The 21,674-nt window shown below is 31.6% G+C and overlaps 1 protein-coding gene across 1 annotated transcript in view; it reads right to left on the bottom strand.

The window, feature by feature from the left end:
• Nucleotides 1-973: 973 nt before the first annotated feature.
• LOC143047344 (polycystin-1-like protein 2) overlaps nucleotides 974-21,674 on the bottom strand; it is a 42,854-nt gene continuing 22,153 nt past the window's right edge. Inside the window, exons 11-18 of the mRNA XM_076220377.1 lie at nucleotides 20,849-21,234; nucleotides 16,673-16,903; nucleotides 14,877-15,163; nucleotides 12,244-12,798; nucleotides 9,074-9,339; nucleotides 6,742-6,998; nucleotides 4,138-4,291; nucleotides 974-3,485 (exon numbers count right to left, since the gene is read on the bottom strand). Of these exons, the coding sequence (XP_076076492.1) occupies nucleotides 2,275-3,485; nucleotides 4,138-4,291; nucleotides 6,742-6,998; nucleotides 9,074-9,339; nucleotides 12,244-12,798; nucleotides 14,877-15,163; nucleotides 16,673-16,903; nucleotides 20,849-21,234 (3,347 nt within the window). The 3' untranslated portion in view covers nucleotides 974-2,274. The remainder of the gene's footprint in view (nucleotides 3,486-4,137; nucleotides 4,292-6,741; nucleotides 6,999-9,073; nucleotides 9,340-12,243; nucleotides 12,799-14,876; nucleotides 15,164-16,672; nucleotides 16,904-20,848; nucleotides 21,235-21,674) is intronic.

The raw sequence follows: 21,674 nt of genomic DNA, 5'->3' as shown, positions 1-21,674 counted from the left end.
TTATCAAATACACCAGGTTAACTCGCGTCTGATATAGTAAACCACAAGACAGGTAGATTTTTTATGAATTCTTAAGCTGGTACATCATACTATAGGGTGATAACTCTGTAAAAATTATCTGAACGTCTTATTACGTTCTAGTGTTATCGAAATAATAAGCTTATCATTGTCTTAATTAGTGTTTGTCAAACTGCCATGTATCCATGATCTTTTTCTGATAATTTTTTATATCTAAGTCGAGCGTCAAAGTAAATATTTGAATTAATTCTATGAACATTTAAGTCAAATCAATTTAAGTCAAGGTGCTAAGTACCACCTTAAAGGAACTAGTAGTATAATCAGTTACATTCAAAATAATCGGAAAGAAGTATAAAATGCAAAGTTATACAACATTGCAAACAAGTGGCAGTTGAAATACTTTATGAACTTGAACTTATAAAAAAAAGGCTGTCAAATGGTTTTTCATGTCAGAATAAAAGAATAAAAAATTAAGACTTACAAACTAACTGATTTATCATATTATTGAAATATCATCTGAAGCTGCTAAATAAGTACTTATTTATTATATTTTCAAAATATCATCTGAAGCTTGTCACTAAGTGCTGATTTATTATATTATCAAAATATAATCCGAAGCTGCTAAATAAGTAGTAATTTATTATATTATCAAAATAACATCCGAAGCTGCTAAATAAGTACTAATTTATTATATTATCAAAATATCATCTGAAGCTTGTCACTAAGTGCTGATTTATTATATTATCAAAATATCATCCGAAGCTGCTAAATAAGTACTAATTTATTATATTATCAAAATATCATCTGAAGCTGCTGAATAAGTACTAATTTATTATATTATCAAAATATCATCTGAAGCTTGTCACTAAGTGCTGATTTATTATATTATCAAAATACCATCCGAAGCTGCTAAATAAGTACTTATTTATTATATTATCAAAATAACATCCGAAGCTGCTAAATAAGTACTAATTTATTATATTATCAAAGTATCATCTGAAGCTTGTCACTAAGTGCTGATTTATTATATTATCAAAATAACATCCGAAGCTGCTAAATAAGTACTAATTTATTATATTATCAAAGTATCATCTGAAGCTTGTCACTAAGTGCTGATTTATTATATTATCAAAATATCATCCGAAGCTGCTCAATAAGTACTGATATATTATATTATCAAAATATCATCTGAAACTGCTTAATACATACTGATTTGTTATATTATCAAAATATCACCCGAAGTTGCTCAATAAGTACACTTATTTATCATATTATCAAAATATCATCTGAAGCGGGTCACTAAGAAATGATTTATTATATTATCAAAATATCATCTGAAGCTGCTCACTTAGTTCTGATTTATTGTATTATCTTAAAATCATCTGAAGCTGCTCTGATTTGTCATATTATCGAAACATTCTTCTGGTTTTGTATACTAAGAACTGTTAAACAATGTTATTGAAACATTACTCTGTTGTTGCTCACTAAAAACTGATTCAATTTATAATCGAAACATTCTTCTAATGCTGCACTGAGTACTGATTTATTATTATATCGGAACATTCTTCTAATGCTGTACTGAGTACTGATTTATTATATTATCGGAACATTCTTTAGATGCTGCACTGAGTACTGATTTATTATATTATCGGAACATTCTTCGAATGGTTCACTGAGTACTGATTTATTATATAATCGGAACATTCTTCTGATGCTGCACTGAGTACTGATTTGTTTTATTATCGGAACATTCTTCTAATGCCACACTGAGTACTGACTTATTATATTATCGGAACATTCTTCGAATGCTGCACTGATTACTGATTTATTATATTATCGGAACATTCTTCTGATGCTGCACTGAGTACTGATTTATTATATTATCGGAACATTCTTCTGATGCTGCACCGAGTACTGATTTATAATATTATCGGAACACTCTTCTAATGCTGCACTGAGTACTGATTTATTTTATTATCGGAATATTCTTCTAATGCTGCACTGAGTACTGATTTATTATATTATCGGAACATTCTTCTGATGGTGCTCTGAGTACTGATTTATTTTATAATCGGATCATTCTTCTAATGCTGCACTGAGTACTGATTTATTATATTATCGGAACATTCTTCTGATGCTGCATCGAGTACTGATTTATAATATTATCGGAACACTCGTCTAATGCTGCACTGAGTACTGATTTATTTTATCATCGGAACATTCTTCGAATGTTGCACTGAGTACTGATTTATAATATTATCGGAACATTCTTCTGATGCTCTGCACAGCGTACTTAATCAGTAATGTTAGCTGGTCATCATGTTTTACTCCTTTTTGTCTTAAGGATTTCTGCGCATTCATTACAATGACAGTAAACATATTCATTAAACCAAACACAAATATAAATATGAACAAAAGTATAAAAAGAGGACCTAATTGTGGATGAAATTCAAGATATTGATTATAATTGACAATCCTGAAAGTACATTCTATAAGGACCATCAAACTGTCAGCGAATGATCTGTAACCAGCTAATGATGCCCCAAACAACAAATGTCCACAACATGCAAACGCTAACAATGAAATAACATAGATAAAAAAGAAATATTTCAAAGGTTTTTTTACATGTTCCATCAATGAAAATAGGTATTTCAATTTCTGATTCAGCATTAAAAGTTTCAGTAGTTTTATCATTGTGATAACGGTTAATAAAGCCAAGATGTAAAATAATATGCAATCCCAAAGGATCGCAAGACTAAAATTAATGTAACTGTCTTTACCATCACTTCTATACTGGCGAATTATGTGTGTTATCATTCTAAATCTCTCTATAAAAATCGCCATTGAAGTATAGCACAATATTAACATCAACAAGGAAAGTTTGTTCCAAAACCTTTTAAAGTAAATTTTCAAACCGACCAGTCTTATCTTTTTGATCTCAATATAAGACACGACAATCGTCAAAAGAAAAAATACTATCTCCAACACCAAACTGGTAATTTCTTTACTAGTGGAGTAGTGGGATAAAGGTGTTGTATATATCTGAAATGATGTTGTTAGTGTACCAGGACTGCTATACTCAAAAACGATCATAACTGAACTATACATGTTAACATTGGGATTATACAAGACGAATTCTATGAAAAAAGCTCTTGTTCTTGTGTCAATCCATGACTTAAGCATTAACTCTGAAAGCTTTAAAATAGATGAAGGACTTGTGTTCATGTCAACCAAGTAGCCACCTCCACCATATATTGCCCGCTCGCCTAGATATGGCACAGACTCTAAGTCCCAAGCATTTTGGAAGGACCATTCATCAGTGGGTGTTACTAGTTGTGACTGAATCTGCCATGATTTGTTGTAATTGTCATTGTCATCATTTACCGTGTTCAATGTAGATGTACATTTCATGTCAAGATGGTCCAAGCCAAACAGTTTCCTCAACTTATCTGGGAATTTACAGCTGTCTAAAAAACAAAGTTGTTCATGAAAACATGCCTTTTTCTATTTTTATGTAGAAACAAATAAACTCATCACAGATACCAGGATTAAATTTTGTTTATACGCCAGAATCGCGTTTCGTCTACAGAAGACTCATCAGTGAAGCTCGAATCACAAAAAGTTAAAAAGGCCAAATAAAGTACGAATTTGAAAAGAATTAAGCCTTATTTTTTTTCCATTTAAAAGTTTTGAAAATAGTGACAAGAATACATAAACATTCATCAAACTTTAGGTTATTTGCTAATGGCGCAACCTTTTGGTTGTAAAAAGATCTTAATTAGAAAAATAATTGACAGATTTTATTTTACCAGGCTAATCCCTAAAAATATATAATTCTAAATCTGATCTGTAATATAAGTGTGTGAACTATGATATATAATGTGCATCAAATATTTACTATCAAGAATTAGTTTTTGTTATTTTTGTTGTTATTGTTTATTTCCTAGTTATATAGTAACATAGCTATATTTTGTATAATGTCAATTCCATTATAGAACACTTAAGGGATGAAAATAAGTTTTAGAGGTAGAACCTCGTCCTTCCCCAGTTTCTCAGCCTCATACAAAAAGTTGACATTTACCTGACATTGATCTAATATTGTTAATTTATAGTGTGTACCTCTTTTAACCCTTATCTGTCGCAGACGAAATTTTCCTATCAGTAGAAAATCATTTTCTGGAATCTTCTTTGACATGTCATAAGGTATTGTTCTACTCAATGGAGGAATAACACTTTCGTTGATATAAGTCCAAATATCACCACGTGTCTTAACCTACAAAATAATATTTAGATATAAGTAAAATTTCAAACAGCATTCACTATTCAATTCTGAGTCCACAAGCTCGAAGCTCAATTATTTGAAAATTTAAATTGGATTTTGATGGCTTGTTGAACATACTTTTTTAAGGGGGTAGACCTTTGTCCAGGGAGATTACTCTTTAATTCAGTGATGCGTTTGTAATAGACAAGTTTTGTTTATGTATTTTAAGCATTTACCTGAAACAGATTGAAAATAATTTATGTATCCTAGAAGTTTAGATCATATTTTTGAAAATGGCTGACACAAACGTACTGATGATTTTAAGAGTTATTTACCTTAACCTAGGTCTACCACCTTAAGTCTGACAGCAAGTTTACAAGCCAATGAAAAGAAGAAAAATCTTTTTTATTTAGCTTTGTATTTATACAAATACTTTAACTGTGAAATACAGATAGACGAAGGTTGTAACCAATTTTGAGACTTAACTCGTCATTACGCTGATTGATATGTATTGTGTTAATTTTGATGTTCAAACATGATACGACCTTGAAAGTTAAAGGACGCACATTTGATATGTGATTTACTTGTATAAACGGATGATTGAAGGGCGAGTTGTCGTTTTACCTTTAATTGTTTTATAATAAATATTCTGAGCAATTGAGTGTTCAGAATATTTATTATCAAACATCATAGGAAAGACTACAACTTTCATGACATCTTCGCTAGCCAAGTATTACAATAAAGTCCACTACTCTCCAATCTTGGCAGATCAAGCCAGCATGTGAGATTTAAATTCTGCGCCAACGGTTGTGTCTTTGTGAAGCAATGCAAAAAATATTGTCATTCCAACATTTTAATGCGAAAAAAATGCACTGAAAATCCAATCAGTTGATTAAGAACTGGTAGACTGTCCTTTAATATCGTCTCATGTATGAGGGTAAAGACTTAATGCACAAACTGCATGTGACAATTGTTTTTTTACATTGTCTTCATTTTCACGTGATCACCATATAGACAATTTTATAAATAAACAGATCTGTCAAATCTCCCTTGTGTATTGATTATAATGCATTGACATTTTTTCATCAACTGGTATTTTGTCTCGTCACAATGCGAGACCAAGAGGTGAAACCATTATCTTAAGATACCAGAATATATAACATGATTGAATGCATGATAAATTACTGCAGAGCAGTTCAAATTCTTTTCCTGACCGTCTGTCAATAAATATATAATTTGATGATAGTCAATATTGTAAATGAAGCTATAAGTAAACGTGATTTACTCCTGTAATAAAACAGGGGTTTAAGATACTAGAGGGACAGTCGAACTCATAAATTGAAACTATTAACAATACCTTAGCTTTAAAAGAAAAAGGAAAACAGACAAATAATAGTACAAAAGACAAAACATAGAAAAAAAAAGACTATGGAACACGGACCCCGCAAAAATGGGATAATATCAGGTGCTCCGGAAGGGTAAGCAGATCCTGCGCCACTTTTGAAACCCGTAGAGTTACATATGTTACTAAATTATTATGATGACACAATCATACTGCATCTTCTTAATTTCAAATCTAGTATAATGTTATAAAATAATCAATATCATTGTTTGCTTGAGAGTATTTATATTCCATTTAAACTTAGTTTTTATATAGTGTAATAATGTAAAAGTTTCTCTTTCGAAATAGGTGTCTTCCTTATTCTGAAAAGTTCCCGTTTAAAATAAATTTTCACACGACAACAGTATGTTTTACGATGAAATTTATTTTGACTTTTTCGACAGACAATGTATGGATGCATGTTCACATTTCCCAACCAAAAAAAAACCGTGTCTTCTTCAAAACAAAACTGGGTCTTTATTCAAATGAAAAACATTGTCAAAAACAGTTTCTCCCCTTATTTTATCTGTGTACAAGGTTTAATTACAAGGCGGATGATGCATTAAAAGCAGGAGAAACTTATTTGTTGGCATATCATGTCTCGCTCCTAATGGAGACTATTAAATTCTAATTTGTTTAAAAAAAAATTAGTTGCATCTTATTGATGTATCTTTGAAATTGTTCGATCTCATTTGACTTTTGACTTGTTTGGCTTTGTAAATATTTTGATATGAGCGTCGCTATGAGAGTCTTATGTAGACGAAACGCGTGTCTGGCGTGCTAAATTATAATCCTGGTACCTTTGATAACTATTGACTAATGGTTTACTGTGGATTCATTATTATTCGTCGAATACCAATTTTCGTGGATTTCGTGGGTACCGATGAACCACGAATTCAAATCTTCAACGAATAACATATTTTCAATAGGCTTTGCATACAGAGATTGACAAAATCACGAAATCAAATGTCCACGAATATGCAAGTTTAAAGCAATCCACGAAAATTGATACCCACGAAAATAAATGAATCCACAGTATGATTGCTCCTTTTTTCATTTCCATCTTGTCTGTATTACTTACATGTTCTAATGTATTTTGGATAAAAATATTGTTGATATCTTGTGATTGCATGAAACATTTCTCCACTGGTCGATGGCTGTGAACAACAAATAACAACATAAATGTGAAAAACACATACAGAATTATATCTTGGAGATTGGTCTGGATCTTTTCTTTTAAATCAAGTTCTTGTTTAGCTTTCCTCAAATCTTTTTTTGAAGCATGTCCTGGGATAATTGATTTCGTATTACTTCTTTTCTGCATTAATGCATTGTTTCCTGTAATAAAAAGATAATTGTTTCAATAGATATCATCTACACAACTTCTTTTGCCTACGTACTATTTGTGTACTAAAAATCTGTAGTACTGGAAAACTACTTTTAATATTCAGTACTATTTTGTTACTTTAAAATTATTGTAATATTTAGGTACCTGTATTTTACAGTACTTAATTTGTACTTGAAATTTAGGTACTACAGATTTTTGGTTACTGCCGTTACATTTTCAGCATTTTGAAAGTTTTTCTATTTCAAATCTCAAAAAATTATGATTTTCAAACATGGAATATTGTATTATTTCTGTACCAAAATAATTAGTACAAATCAAGTACTGTACAATATAAGTACCTAAATATTATAATAATTTTAAAGTAAAGAAAAAGTACTAAATATTAAAAGTAAATTTCCAGTACTACATATTTTTAGAACAGAAATAGTACCTATGGCTATGCAAAAGCAGCTGTGTAGAAGTTATTTAGTTTTTTATAGTTTTTCTATACTGATATAAGAAAAGTGTTAAACTATGTCTTTATTGGTAGTTGGTATTTTGTTATAGTTTCCCTATTTCTTTCCCGTCATTAATTTCAGACATAAACACCTTTTGCAATGTATTATGATCATAGCTTCTTAGTTTTACTGTAACATAGGAATCGTTTGGCTGATATTGCGCAAAGAAGATGATGACGGAGAGGATTCCGGAAATGTTATGTGTAAAATAAGGGCAGAAAAACGGAGAGGATTCCGGAAATGTTATGTGTAAAATAAGGACAGAAAAACAAAGATCTGTATGTGTATTCACAATATTTATTATATTTATGAAATTAATTTGTTATAGATCATGTAGATACTAATAATATATCTTTTCAAATGAAACTTCCCTTAACTATAAGGTAAACTAACATGAGGGATACTAAGTTATAAGCTCTTAATGAAGTAAGTTGTTACAGTAAATATGCAATAAAGAGATATTGATAAGTTAAAATAGAATTGTGTGCAGAGCTGAAAATATCTGCCCTATCACAAACATTGTCTCGCTTGTTCACATTCCAAACACATTTTAATTGAGTCACGGACTGTTCATCATCTTCAAAGATATAAATCCACGATTGAATGTCTGTCACAAGTCAGAAGCCTGCAATTCACTAATTGTCCTTTTTTTTTGGATACAAATTAGGCCGTTAGTTTTCTGGTTTGAAATGTTTTACATATGTCATTTCGGGTCTTAGTAGCTGACTATGCAGTATGGTTTTTTTATCATTGTTGAAGGTCGTACTGTAAGCTATAGTTGTTAAGTTCTGTGTCACTTGACCTCTCGTGGAGACTTGTCTTATTGGAATTCATACCAATTCAGATCAACCTCATATTCATTGAAGGTTTTTTCCCGAAAATATTCATTTTTGGTTGATTGCACGGACAAAACAAGCATTTCGAGTGAAATAGATTTACAATCTTTTCCTAATGTGGATTCATCATTATTCGTTGGATACCAATTTTCGTTGGTTTCGTGGGTACAGTGGAACCATGAAAACAGGTGAACAACGAATTACAAATTTTCTATAGGTTTTGCATGCACAGTTCCCAAACCATGAAAATCAAATAACTTCGAAAATGCAAGTTTTCCTCAATTCACGAAAATCAACGAATCCACAGCAATTAGAAAGACCATTGACAACTCCGATGAAAATGACACAACCAGAATCAAACTCAAATTTGTTACACTAAAATATAAATATCTTATCATTTTGATCATAGGTTATACATTAAATTAAATTTCTCAGTACTAGTAGTTTTCTATGTCATCGTACCAAACCAACACATAACTCAAATCATATATATATCTTTTTAATGATATGACTCTATGTTAAGTATCTAATCTCTAGTAAGAGAACAAGTGCAGAAACTGCTTAATGCTTGTATATATGATTAGTTTACTTAGCATATAAAGAAACTGTCTGACGGACTGACTTGCTGATGAACAGACATATCGCAAACTCATCGTGACTTATGGCGTCATCGAAGGGCGACTAAAACTATTAGAAACCATAAAATAATCTACTAAAGATTTACAAACTTACTTTCTGGTTTGTGTACAATCAAGGCCGGAGCAGAATCAATTTTGATTTCCCGTTTCAATATAAAGGTGAACAACATAGCAAAAAACACGACACTGATAGGCTCCATTAAAAAGACATCATCAACAAATGCTGTAAGAAAGGAAACTAGCCAATTCAAACTTTCATAGTAGCCATATTTTAATCCGTACAGCATAACAAAATATGACGAAACCAACGATGTCAAAATAGTTGTGGTCCATGCAATGTATATAACCCACCATGGAAACCTGAAAATGATAAATTTGGATAAAAAATAAAGTGTAACCTGTGCAAACCGAATCGTGCATAAATCGAAATAATGTCTAATCCAAACAAGTTTTTAAGTCCAGTATATCAAACTTTATGAGAGGTTAACTTGTTTAAACCTAACAAAATATTTGGCCACGAAGAGGTTCAGTTAAGACAGGTTTCACTGTATGTACATTTTAGTTACATCAATAAACAAATATCGTTTACGTACTGATATGAAAAGATCTCAATGCATTGATAGCAAGTATGCAGTTATTTTGATTTACAAATGTCATAAAGAAATGATATGAAAAGATCCAAAACATTATGATTATAAGAGGTATTTCGATTAAGTAATATTAACTGCAATACCCTTCCCGTTTCACGAAGGTGATCTACCCAATTAGACTATTTACTGGAATTGTAATAACATAAACAACACGACGGATGCAAGATGTGGAGCAGGATCTGCTTATCCTTCCAGAGCACCAGAGATCACTCAAGCTTTTGATGGGGTTCGTGTTGCTAAGTCGAGAGTTTACTATATTGTACTATTATTTGTCTGGCTGTCTCTTTATTTTAAGCCAGGGTGTTGTCAGTTTTTTTTCTTATATAAGTTTGACTATCCCTCTGGTATCTTTCGCTCCCCTTTTTAGAGAAAAGCATAACACAAATACCGAACTCTAATTAAACATTGAAACAAAGAGTCTGTAAGAGAATTGGGAACGATTTCGATGTATATAGAAGAATACATGGCAAAATCTATATCGCATGCTGTATCATCCCGTGAAACCAATATCAGTCCAGAGGGTCGAAGGTCCCGAGGGTTGATATTGGTCGAGTGGTGATATAGCATGCGATACGGATATTACCATGTATTATTCTGTTTATCATATATTTCGATAGAATCAAAATTATGATATCCCCTTTTTTTTATTAAATCTTTCGAAATTATAAGCTAGAAAAGAACATAATAAATTTTCTGTATTTTTCCAGCTGGCTTTATTTTTTTATTGACTTCTTTATTTGCTTAATATCCACATCGTTATGTCCCCTATAACCTTATTACATTCTCAATATACGTTAAAGACATATATATAGATATATTAAAATGTTTATACTAACGATCCTGTTCTTAGGGAAATACTTCAACTAAAATTAATATTTATCAAATGAATATCATAAGATGTGGAAATGTTTTATTATTTTTTTGGCGATGGTATGATTCATGACCACTTTAATTTTCTGACGAGGTGAACAGTAAGAAAAACAGTTCTTGAAAAGTTTGCTAAGGGAGCTACCATTTGATTTTTATGGGGGGGGGGGGGGCTAGGATGAAAAATTTTGTCCTGCTTTTTTTTTTAGTTGTAATCTCTGTCCTGCCTTTTTATTTTTTACTCTATTCGGTCCTGCCTTTTTTTTACTAGTTTATCCTGACTTTTTTTACACAAATTGTCATCCTGCCTTTTTGTTTTACCAAGTTGCTCATCCTGCCTTTTTTTTTACTCAAAACTCCTGTCCTGCCCATTTTTTTCAAATTTCATCCTAGCCCCCCCCCCCCCCCCCCATAAAAATCAAATGGTAGCTCCCTAACTATTCTCACCAAATTATATTGTAAGAATTTTATTGTGTTTTCATTTTTACTGGGTATTAATTTATGGAAATGCGATTTTAGTTGAAATGATAGGATATTTGTTTTAGTGGAACTCATATTTTTCCTATGAAAGTAAATACAGCAACTGGACGTCATATGTTAAACGATGACGTCATTCGAATAATGATGTCACGCCAGGTATAAAATACGGGTTTTCCTATGCGATACGGGGTATGGGATACGAGTTTAGCTATATGCGATATGGGGTATACGATACAGGATACGGACTGGAAAAAAAGAACCTTTATTAGATACACAAAATTGCTGTATTCGCATAAAATATTTGATAAAAGAAGTTAAGGTAGCACAATACAAAGATTTTATAACTCCAACTACCAAGTTTTAAAATGCTGTAACTTTCTTAATACTGCTTGAAAATTTATTAAAGTGGTAGTTTTGGATAGCTAACAGATTACTCTTTCAAATTAATGCAATGTTAGCATTATGCAACAATTATATAACCAATTATAATGTAAACGTTGTCTAAAATATTTTTCAACAAATTTCCACTTTCAAATGAAATTAGCTTCTGCATAGGTATCCCTAGAGGCTTGATTTTATTATATGTTGTTCCTATGGCCATTATCTACAAAAGGGTGTCTCAGATTTCAGATAGAATGTATAGAACAAATTTTACACCTAATTAAACATTATCTTCTTTTATGTGGTTAGGATGTTTCACTAATTGGAGATTTATGAGAGAATAGCATATCATAGAGACAATCTGAGACACCCTTTTGAAGCCCATGATGTGTTGATTCAGATTTCGTTAAAAGTTTCTGTATAGTTAAAGAGATGAAAGAGCTAAATTCATTCAAGTGACCTTACCCAGATTTTGCCACTAATTACATAATAATTGATTACATAATGATTGCATAATAAAAATATTACATTCAATTAAAAGATTAATCTTTTATCTATCTATATGTACCTCTTTTATTATTTTCTATGCATTCATAAGAAAGTTACAGCATTTCAAATGTTAGTGATTGGAAGTAAAAAAATCTTTGTATTGTGCTACCTTAACATGTTTGCTCTGCGATATTTTAATAACTTATAGATGAGGAACAGCAGTAAAAGCCATTTATCTTTTGTTTTGTGTGTGTTGTTTGCTTCGCATGTATTGATTTTGGTTTTATAGATGACTACCATCGTTTTACTACCTTATGTATAATTAACCTAGCTTTACAAACAGGCTCAGCCATCTAATGCACACCATTGTGATACAAGTAATATATAATAAACTTACATCCATCTTTTTACTGCAACAATTTCATTATCCGTTTTATCTGATCCTTTTTCATCACTTGTCGTTGGACGGTTAACATCAATTTCCAGATAGCGTTCTTTATGTAGCTGTTTTGTTTTTGATCGCACAAAAAGTTCAATGATGGCAAAGTTTATAGGAAACATTATTATACTACTTTCCAAACCAATGATAAAGTCTTTCAGAGAGAATTCAAATTGAATACTTGCTACATCAGAACTAATCGTTTCGTCAGTCGGAATTCCATGAAACATTAGACAGGATAACATTGTACAAAACAATAAAGACAATGCGCATGATAATCTTTGAGCCCTCGTAAAATTACTACATGGTGGTTTAGAGATTATACTGATCCATAAATGCCCTCTACGTAAATCCTGACTTGTTCTAAGGAAAAATTGTTGCTTCAACTCGTAACCTGACTTGATTGACAAACACACTTTAGCAGTACCACTTTGAATTCCAAGCCAATTATCGTAGTAGAAATTAAATACTTTTTTAGTTTGCAAGTCTTGTATAATTATTCTGGAAAGAAACCTAAAACATAATAATCAAATTAGCTTGTTCCTGGCATGTAGACGAAACGCGCGTCTGGCGTACCAAATTATAATCCTGGTACCTTTGATAACTATGTACATTTTTTTTATCGATAATGTATAAAACACAAATATATATACTTTTTATTGAGTTGATTAAGATAAGAAACAATATCGAATTAGTACTTTAAAAAATCAATAGTATACATCCATGTCCTTTAGTTTAATCATTGCAAATCAAACCACATATCTTTTTTTTTATAAAACCACTAAACATAGGACGATAACATCGGTTTATAAAAACTCAAAGCATATGCATGGAAGGCAGACAACTCTGTTCTAAAAATAGAAACAAAATTTCAAAAAAATCTTTAAAGAAAACAAAAAAATATAATCAATTTGTACTCGTCCTAAAGATAGATGTTAATAGCAGTTTGTCAGTATTTTCTTACTTTTCAATTAATTGTTCAGACAATTCAAAGCTTGCATTATGGGAAATCTGTCCTTTGTTTAAGTTTCTATATTGACGACCTCCATATCTGCTGTTTTCATTTGGTTAAGTACACAAAATGTATGTATGTTGGCGACCTGATTACGAGTTATATGTTCTTTGCTTAAGATTGAATGCTGGCCACTTTGTTATGGGTAATTGACTATTTGGTATTTGTCCTTTGTTAAACTGTTCATATGACGAGATCGATGTTACTTTGTACTGGTAAAATAAAATATAAATTGAAATCTGTCGACACTGATTTAGTTTTTTTCAAGAAAATAAATATACACTGTAAGTGTACATCTGTCGAGAATGATTTGACTTTTTACCGGAAAAAAAAATATAGACTACATCTGTCGAGAATGATTTGACTTTGTACCGGTAACATAAATATAAAATATACATCTGTCAAGAACGCTTTACCTTTTCACCGGTAAAATAAATATAAACTACATCTGTCAAGAGTGCTTTACCTTTTTACCGATAAAATAAATATAAACAGTGCTTCTGTCAAGAGTGCTTTACCTTTTTTTCCGGTAAAATAAGTATAAACTACATCTGTCAAAAATGATTTACCTTTTCACCGGTAAAATAAAGATACACTGTACCTCTGTCAAGAATGATTTAAATTTGTACCGGTAAAATAAATATAAACTGTACATTTGTCAAGAGTGCTTCAGCTTTTTAGTGGTAAAATATATATAAACTGACAACCTGTCGAGAATATTTCAACTTTGTACCGGAAAGATGAACATTAAATGTTTTTTACATTTTTAACCTGAATTCAAATGCATTTAATTTTACATTTTTGAATTTAAGTATATACACTTTCCTGCTGTTCAGATATACATAACAGAAAATATATATTCACAAATGCCACAACATAAATATATACGGATGTATCCAGTAAAGGGTTTTTATCTTTGTTGACAGACGTTAAACTTCTATGTAGCGTTAATTTCAATTTCGTTTTATGTCCCACTTTGAAACTATACAGTTAGCAGGCATTTTAACAATTGCACATTGCGATTACTTTACGAAGGTAGCTGTTTTTGGGAAGTCATTAAGCAACCTTATTTTTAAATCCTAAATTCATTGATTTGTATTTGCTAAAACTGTTAAACACAAATCGCAAATATAACATTGGTATTTTCGATGTCTCCGTTCATATTTTTAATAATATATACCTTTTTCCAATAACCTTAATACGTCATTTTCCACACCAAATTCTCTATAAATTTAGGCTCAAAAGTTCAATTTCGAATCATATTCTGTTAATTTTTTTAATAAAATGTATAATTTTTTAATTGACATATGATATTATATCAGAATAATATTTCGAACCGAATCGAAATGTTTCGAAATAAACATAAGATGTGGTATGAGTGCCAATGAGACATCTCTCCATCAGGTCATAATTAGAAAAGTACACCTTTATAGGTCAGAGTACAGTCTTCAACACGGAGTATTTGCTCACACCGAACAGCAAGCTATAAAGGTTTTAAAAATGACAAATGTAAAATAATTCAAACGGGAAACAACAGTCAAATCTATAAATATATATTAATACATAAGTGCATACAAACCATGATGGCGAGGAACCACTGTTGTCGTGCCAAACAATTACATTCACCATGTCTCCTATATTGTAGGAAGAAGTAATTAGAAACCAGTCCTCACCACCAGATGTAAACAAAACCTGCGGTGATGAGGTCCTACTTAAACAATGCCTTGCACTTTGTCCATTGTTGCCTTTTATGTAGCATGAAACGTTTGCTGTAGTTCTAGCATCATACCGCCACCCAGTGACAATGCACATAAGATACTTAAACGGGTCAGAAGGATCACTTGGAAAGGGTGTCACTATACCATCCTACAAAAATATACTATGTAATATATATCATGAAAAACCTATCGGGGTTCCTGAAATGGTCCCTTTGAATAACATATAACTATTAAGTCGTAATTAAACTTGACATTTGGTTTCATGATTACAATGTAAAAGAGCAGATTATTGTTTGTTAATATTACCCTGTCTAATGAACAGACTTCCAAATGTCCCAAAAATATCCTTTCATCATTTAACTAAATATAGAGCAGTGATATTGTTGGCTTTTTTCAAAACTACCTCTACCCTTTTTTATTGGGAAAATATGCGTCATTTTCATCAAATTGGGAAATTTAAAATAAACCATAAATTTGACTGAAACTTTAATTTACAGACCCATTTTCAAGAGTCAAATCTGCTTTAAAATAAGACTCCATTTTGTGATGATACATAAATAGACCCTCAAATGTGCACAATAAGTCATTTTAGGCAAGAAAAGTGTTTAAATGAGTGTTTTTCAGTTTGTACTTAACACAATTACTGCAGAGACTGCACTGTTTGGGAAAAAAGTTGTCTTTTTGGTAATAATTTTAAGCCATTTTTTGTTCAAATTGTGATTCTTTTTCAGGGGAAAAAGCCTTTTTTCTCCACTAATTTAAGGCAAACAATATCACTGTAGAGTTAAGATAATATGAACACTATAGTCTTACTGTTGTGTCATAGTTCTCCTCTTTTTTTGTTGTTGTGTTTCCCTCAGTTTAAGTTCGTAACCGGGATTTATTTTTGCCTAATTAATTTATGAATTTCGAACAGCGGTATACTACTGTTGTCTTTATTTTCAAAATGCTGTGTTTTGCTTCTTTAACTTTTAGTTTATGTGAAATATGTTCTACTACTATTTATAATCAAAGCTTTAACTCCCTATATCAGTTTGATTAAAAATGATTATAGCTATCCCTTATATATCATTTGTATTTTGGTCTTATTGCTTATGATTCTGTATGAAAGAGACTCCATAAAAGCGATACAGATGTGTAATTTTCAGTTATTATGCGTAAAGGTGGTACATGACACTAGAGGGTGATAACTCTCTAAATTTAGCTGAACGTTTTATTAAAGTTATATTATTAAGGAAATATAAAGCTTTCCGATTATCAAAGTAAGTGTTGGTCAAACTGCTATATAACCAAAATTTTTTTTTATAAAGTGGTTGGTTCAACTTTTTAAATTTTTTCATATCTTTGTCAAAGCGTCAAAGTAAATGTTTCGTCAAATTTTAATGAAATGTTGACGAGCCAAATTAATATTAGTCAAGGTTTTTTGGTACCACCTTACTGTCAAATTATTTAACAAAAAAAGTAAAATCTAAAAAACTTCTAAACGCCGAGGAAAATTCAAAACGGAAAATCCCTAATTAAATGGCTCAATTAAATGCTCAAACACATCAAACGAATGAATAACAACAGTCATATTCCTGACTTGGTTCAGGCATTTTCTTATGTAGAAAATGGCGGATTGAACCTGGTTTTATAGCAAGCTAAACCTCTCACTTACAAAGTTTGAATCCTTCCGATCAGCTTGCCTTGCCCTGTAAAGACCCAGAAAATATATCAACCAGACCAATATCACTACTGTAACTACAACTGGGTTGTCAAAGAACGTCAGAAATAGTAGAGCATCTTGAAATGGATCCATAATATTCGGTAATACGAAAACTCCTCCAGCGAAATCGGTAAGATGATCACATTCACACTCTAGTGTTTCGCTTGATGAGACAGGTGAAACCTGCAAATACAAGTTTTTAATAAATTATGAATAAGTATATTATAGTATAACTAGTGGTACATTTCCTTTAAGAAATTTTGATTTATTAGAGGCAGCATCAAAACCAACAACTGTCGTTCTGTAGCCATTTTTGGTCATGTGTTGTCTGCTTTTACCAAACTATTAAATCTAAATTACCCATTATTTTCCTTCTACTAGCTAGCGTCCTGAGTACTCATTACGGAAACAATTTGATATTGCTGTCAAAATTATGTACTGATTGAACTTTGATTAAGTTAATGGTCATCTGTGTAAGTTTGTTTTATGAATTTCAGATTTAAGACAAGTGTCTTGATAAAAACAGTAGAGGTTCAAGATTTATTTCGTCGGTTTTTTTTTTACCAAACCAAGTTAAATAGTCTAGATTGTGTGTTATTCGTTGATGTTTGATTTTGCTACGTATGATTTGTCTGGGTTTTTCTATAAGTCGGCTGTCAGTTGTTGATGTGGTTCAGTGATAATGTCCTAGATGTTTGTGATTCCTGTAATTTTGTCTGGAAAAATAAAAATAAAAAACACTGTTATTATTTGGTCAAGCACTTTTTGAAAATCAAACCAGTTGTTGTCTCATTATCTCAAATAAGGAAATAAAAGTTCAAACTTAACCTTAAAGTTACTATTTAACACTTCTCCAAAAAAGAAGTATAAACAAATTTTTGTCAACCAACTTAATTTCGCGACCAATATATTTTCGCGACTTTCGCGAATTGCAAAATAACTCAATGTAATACTGTAAACCAATTTATTTTCGCGGATACTTTATTTCGCGTTTATCCCCAGCTAGTCAACTTCGCGGCGATTTAATTTTGCGATTTTCTTATTAACTTAATGTAGTTTGATAGGGAAAGATCCAAGTTATTCTTTTTTGCGACGATTTAATTTCGCATTATTTTTCTACTCGCGAAAGTCGCGAAAATAAATCGCTCGCGAAATTAAGTTGGTTTACAGTAAATCGTCCCGAAAAAAATTGCCTTATCCTTATTCCATTTATATTTTTGCAACATTCCAGCAGCGCCTTCATACGATATGGCTTGTAATTCCTATCATAATTTCCCTATTAGAGGGTAGCTGCTTACAAGGAAGCTATTAAATCAAAAGTTCAAAATGGTAAAGTTGAGATAATTATTGACTGTCCCTTTGGTATCTTTCGTCCCTCTTTTATCCAATCGTTCATTTTACGGAAGCCATCACGTGTTAGTTGGCCGTCATTGAATAGCCTTTTCACAGTTGACATCGGAAATGTTCCTTGTCATTAGTCCAATTCCCTGCCCTTTTCACGAAGAAGACTATTTACCGGGTGTGTAATAACATGAGCAACACGACGGGTGCAACATGTGGAGTGGAATCTGCTTATTCTTCCGGAGCACCTAAGATCTCCCCTATTTTTTGGGGGGTGTTTGTGTTGCTTAGTCTTTAGTTGTTTATCTTGAGTCTTGTGTACAGTGATTTGTCTGTTTGTCTTTTCCTTTTTAGCCATGAGGTCATCAGTGTATGTTTGATTGATCTATGACATTGACTACCCTTCTTGTATTTTTTAACCCCTCTGTTCGAAGTCGACATACTGCCCGCGAATTTAAAAACTTTTTGATTTAACAATTGCTCAATTGTATTGCGATTTCAAAATTTCTAGTATATTTATAAATTTACAAATACAATTATGTTTTTAAACACAAGAATGTATAATTTAAATTTCATAGGTCATATATACACACGTACAAACGAATGAAATGCTGCCGAAGGTATGACCATTACTCAATATCAAAATTATTGGCCCAAGAAAGTCCACTATAAATAAATTTGATAGATGGTAAAACAGCGGAATCAAATACACGCAATTTGTAGCCAAAACCGATTTCACGAATTTGATACATGCACAAAAGGTACACTTACAATAATCGGTAAATAAACTAAAAAATAATGTACTATCGACTAAAAACTTTGAAATTGGTGTTTTATGTGTCTGTTAGTAAAATTTAGTCAGTTGTGTTGCAAGTCTGTCATGTGAAGTTACACAAAATGGACTTCTAAAAGGTTACCTATTCAACACTGTAATAAGATTATTGAATATTGTTTTTATTGGTATAAATATTGATTTTGTTATCAGTAAATCAAAAGCTAACTAAATATTACTAGTATGTTATTTACATATACATATTCATGAATCTATAATCTGTCGATACCTGCAACTTGGCATTGCACAAGGTCATGTTTTTCTCTGGCTGTTTTTGACGTTTTTATACTAAATCTATTGGATGTTTGATGTATAAGGATTGATAGTTTAGTCTAAGATGCATGATTTTTTTTATTGTTGTTAGTGGCTTTGAACTAGCTGTCAGATAACTGCGAGGACTCTCAGATCTGTTCATTGTGTCTTTTTGTGTCGGGATGTATAAGTACCCGGCCAAGTCCACTTGTACTTTTGTCCATCTGATGAGTTTAGCCTTTTTCAACTGATTTTTATAGTTCGTTCTAATGTTGTACTGTTATACCACTGTCCCAGGTTAGGGGAGGGTTGGGATCCCGCTAACATGTTTAACCCCGCCACATTATTTATGTATGTGCCTGTCCCAAGTTCGGAGCCTGTAATTCAGTGGTTGTCGTTTGTTTATGTGTTACATATTTGTTTTTTGTTCATTTCTTTTACATAAATAAGGCCGTTAGTTTTCTCGTTTGAATTGTTTTACATTGTCTAATTATCGGGGGCTTTTATAGCTGACTATGCGGTATGGGCTTTGTTCATTGTTGAAGGCCGTACGGTGACCTATAGTTGGTAATGTCTGTGTCATTTTGGTCTTTTGTGGATAGTTGTCTCATTGGCAATCATACCACATCTTCTTTTTTATATTTGCTAGATCAAAAGTAATGTCTTATTCATTACAATATATTATGTATTAACATGAAGATGTGGTATGAGTGCAAATGAGACAACATTCCATCTTAGTCACCATGTGTTATAAAAGTAAACATTAATAGGTATAAATGCGGTCTTCAACACAGAGACGTGGCTCACACCGAAAAGCAATTGTCAAGAGCCCCAAAATGACTAGAGTAAAACAATTCAACCAGACAAACCAACAATATAATCTATATAAAAAACGAAGAAATCGTGAAACACTAATAAATAAGTTAACACCAACAAACGACAACACTGACCTACGGGCTCCAAATAAATTTATGCAAATGTAGTGAGTTTAAACGTTTTAAGAAGCGCTAACCGTCATCTAAGCTGAATCAGCAGTCAAACACTGTAACATGAAAACATAAAATGATACACTATAAAATATCGATTGAAATAGTCTAATTCTATAAAAAAAGAAATACATAGGATAAGCTAAGGTGTCAACTATCTTAAATAAAGTTATCCTTAGACGATTAGAAAAATGACACAATATAAATAAGGACACAATTTAAAAAAATAAATACTCTTTGACATTATTATGCCTGTGTTGGTTACTCTGTGTGTCTTTCCCGTGGAATGTTTTGCTAGCTATAAAACCAGATGCAACTCGCCGTTTTCTAAAGAAATGCCGGTACCAAGTCCGTATTTTGACAGTTGATTTTCATTCGTATTTTTTTTTTTTGGGGGGGGGGGGGATAAAATTTGATTTTTTTCAGTTGATATGGATATCTCCAGGGTTTGGTATTTTCGTTATAACTTTTTCAAATTAAGATCACAAAAAAATATTTCAATATTATAGTTCTTTAAAAAGACGATTCCTAATCAAACTAACGCTACCAATTTTCTTGTGTTAAGAAAGTAACCCCTTTTTCATTGGGCAGAAACGGGAATGTGTTCCCCTGGTTTCCTATTGATTGGTATTTTACATCTTTCCTTCTCTATAGATTATTAAATTACTTCCCCTGTTTTTACATCTCCTCTTCTCTATAGATTATTATATTACATACCCGACATCCCTCTGGTACCCATTTTCCGATAGTATTATTCCAATATCGACAATTAATGCCAGTCGAGGAAATTTTAACAGATATATTCTGACTAATATTCCCATCCCTTCTATCGTTGACGATAAGTCCTATACTCCAGTATAGCGATTTCTTTTCGGGTTCTTTTAAAAATGCTAGTTGTGTATTACTAATGAGCGTCCCATTTTCTGCATCTGACAAAGACACCTGTTTATGAAATTCTATTGCAATCTTCACTGACATATTATACTGTGGACCGTCTGTCATAAGCTTCAACATGTAAAACATGTTTGCTGGCTGTTTCACTTTAAGACGTATGAAGTTATCTTCTTGGGAGTTCAAAATAAATTCGCTGAATTTTTCGTTTCCTGTAAAAAAAAAATTAAAAAAAAAATAATACATATCTATTTAGATATTTTTTTTAGTTATATTTAAATGAAACATTCCAAATAAAAACAGTTGCAAATGCAAAATGAAGGTTGTTGATTTATATTTTAAAAACCAAGTAGGAGATAACTGTATTGAATTTTAAGCTTGACCATCTTATAACGTAGATTTTACTGTCGCCAGTTGAGTTTACTTTGCGACGGATATTTGCTTAAGTTCAAATTAAGTGGAAGTCATTTTCATGTCATACATATGACTTATCCTGACTTGATCTGAAAATTTATACCATAAATTGCATATAAGTACTGTAAGAGCTTACTGGTTCCAGGAAGTTTGATAGTACAAGACTAATACTTCTGATCTTAACAACATGGATTAACAAATGAAATGTTGAAAATATATTGTACTATGAACGTCAACA

This window comes from Mytilus galloprovincialis, chromosome 10, assembly GCF_965363235.1.
Source record: "Mytilus galloprovincialis chromosome 10, xbMytGall1.hap1.1, whole genome shotgun sequence".
In the NCBI taxonomy this organism is placed as follows: Eukaryota; Metazoa; Mollusca; class Bivalvia; order Mytilida; family Mytilidae; genus Mytilus; species Mytilus galloprovincialis.
The sequence above is the reverse complement of the archived record's forward strand: the minus strand, read 5'-3'. Positions and strand labels throughout refer to the sequence as shown.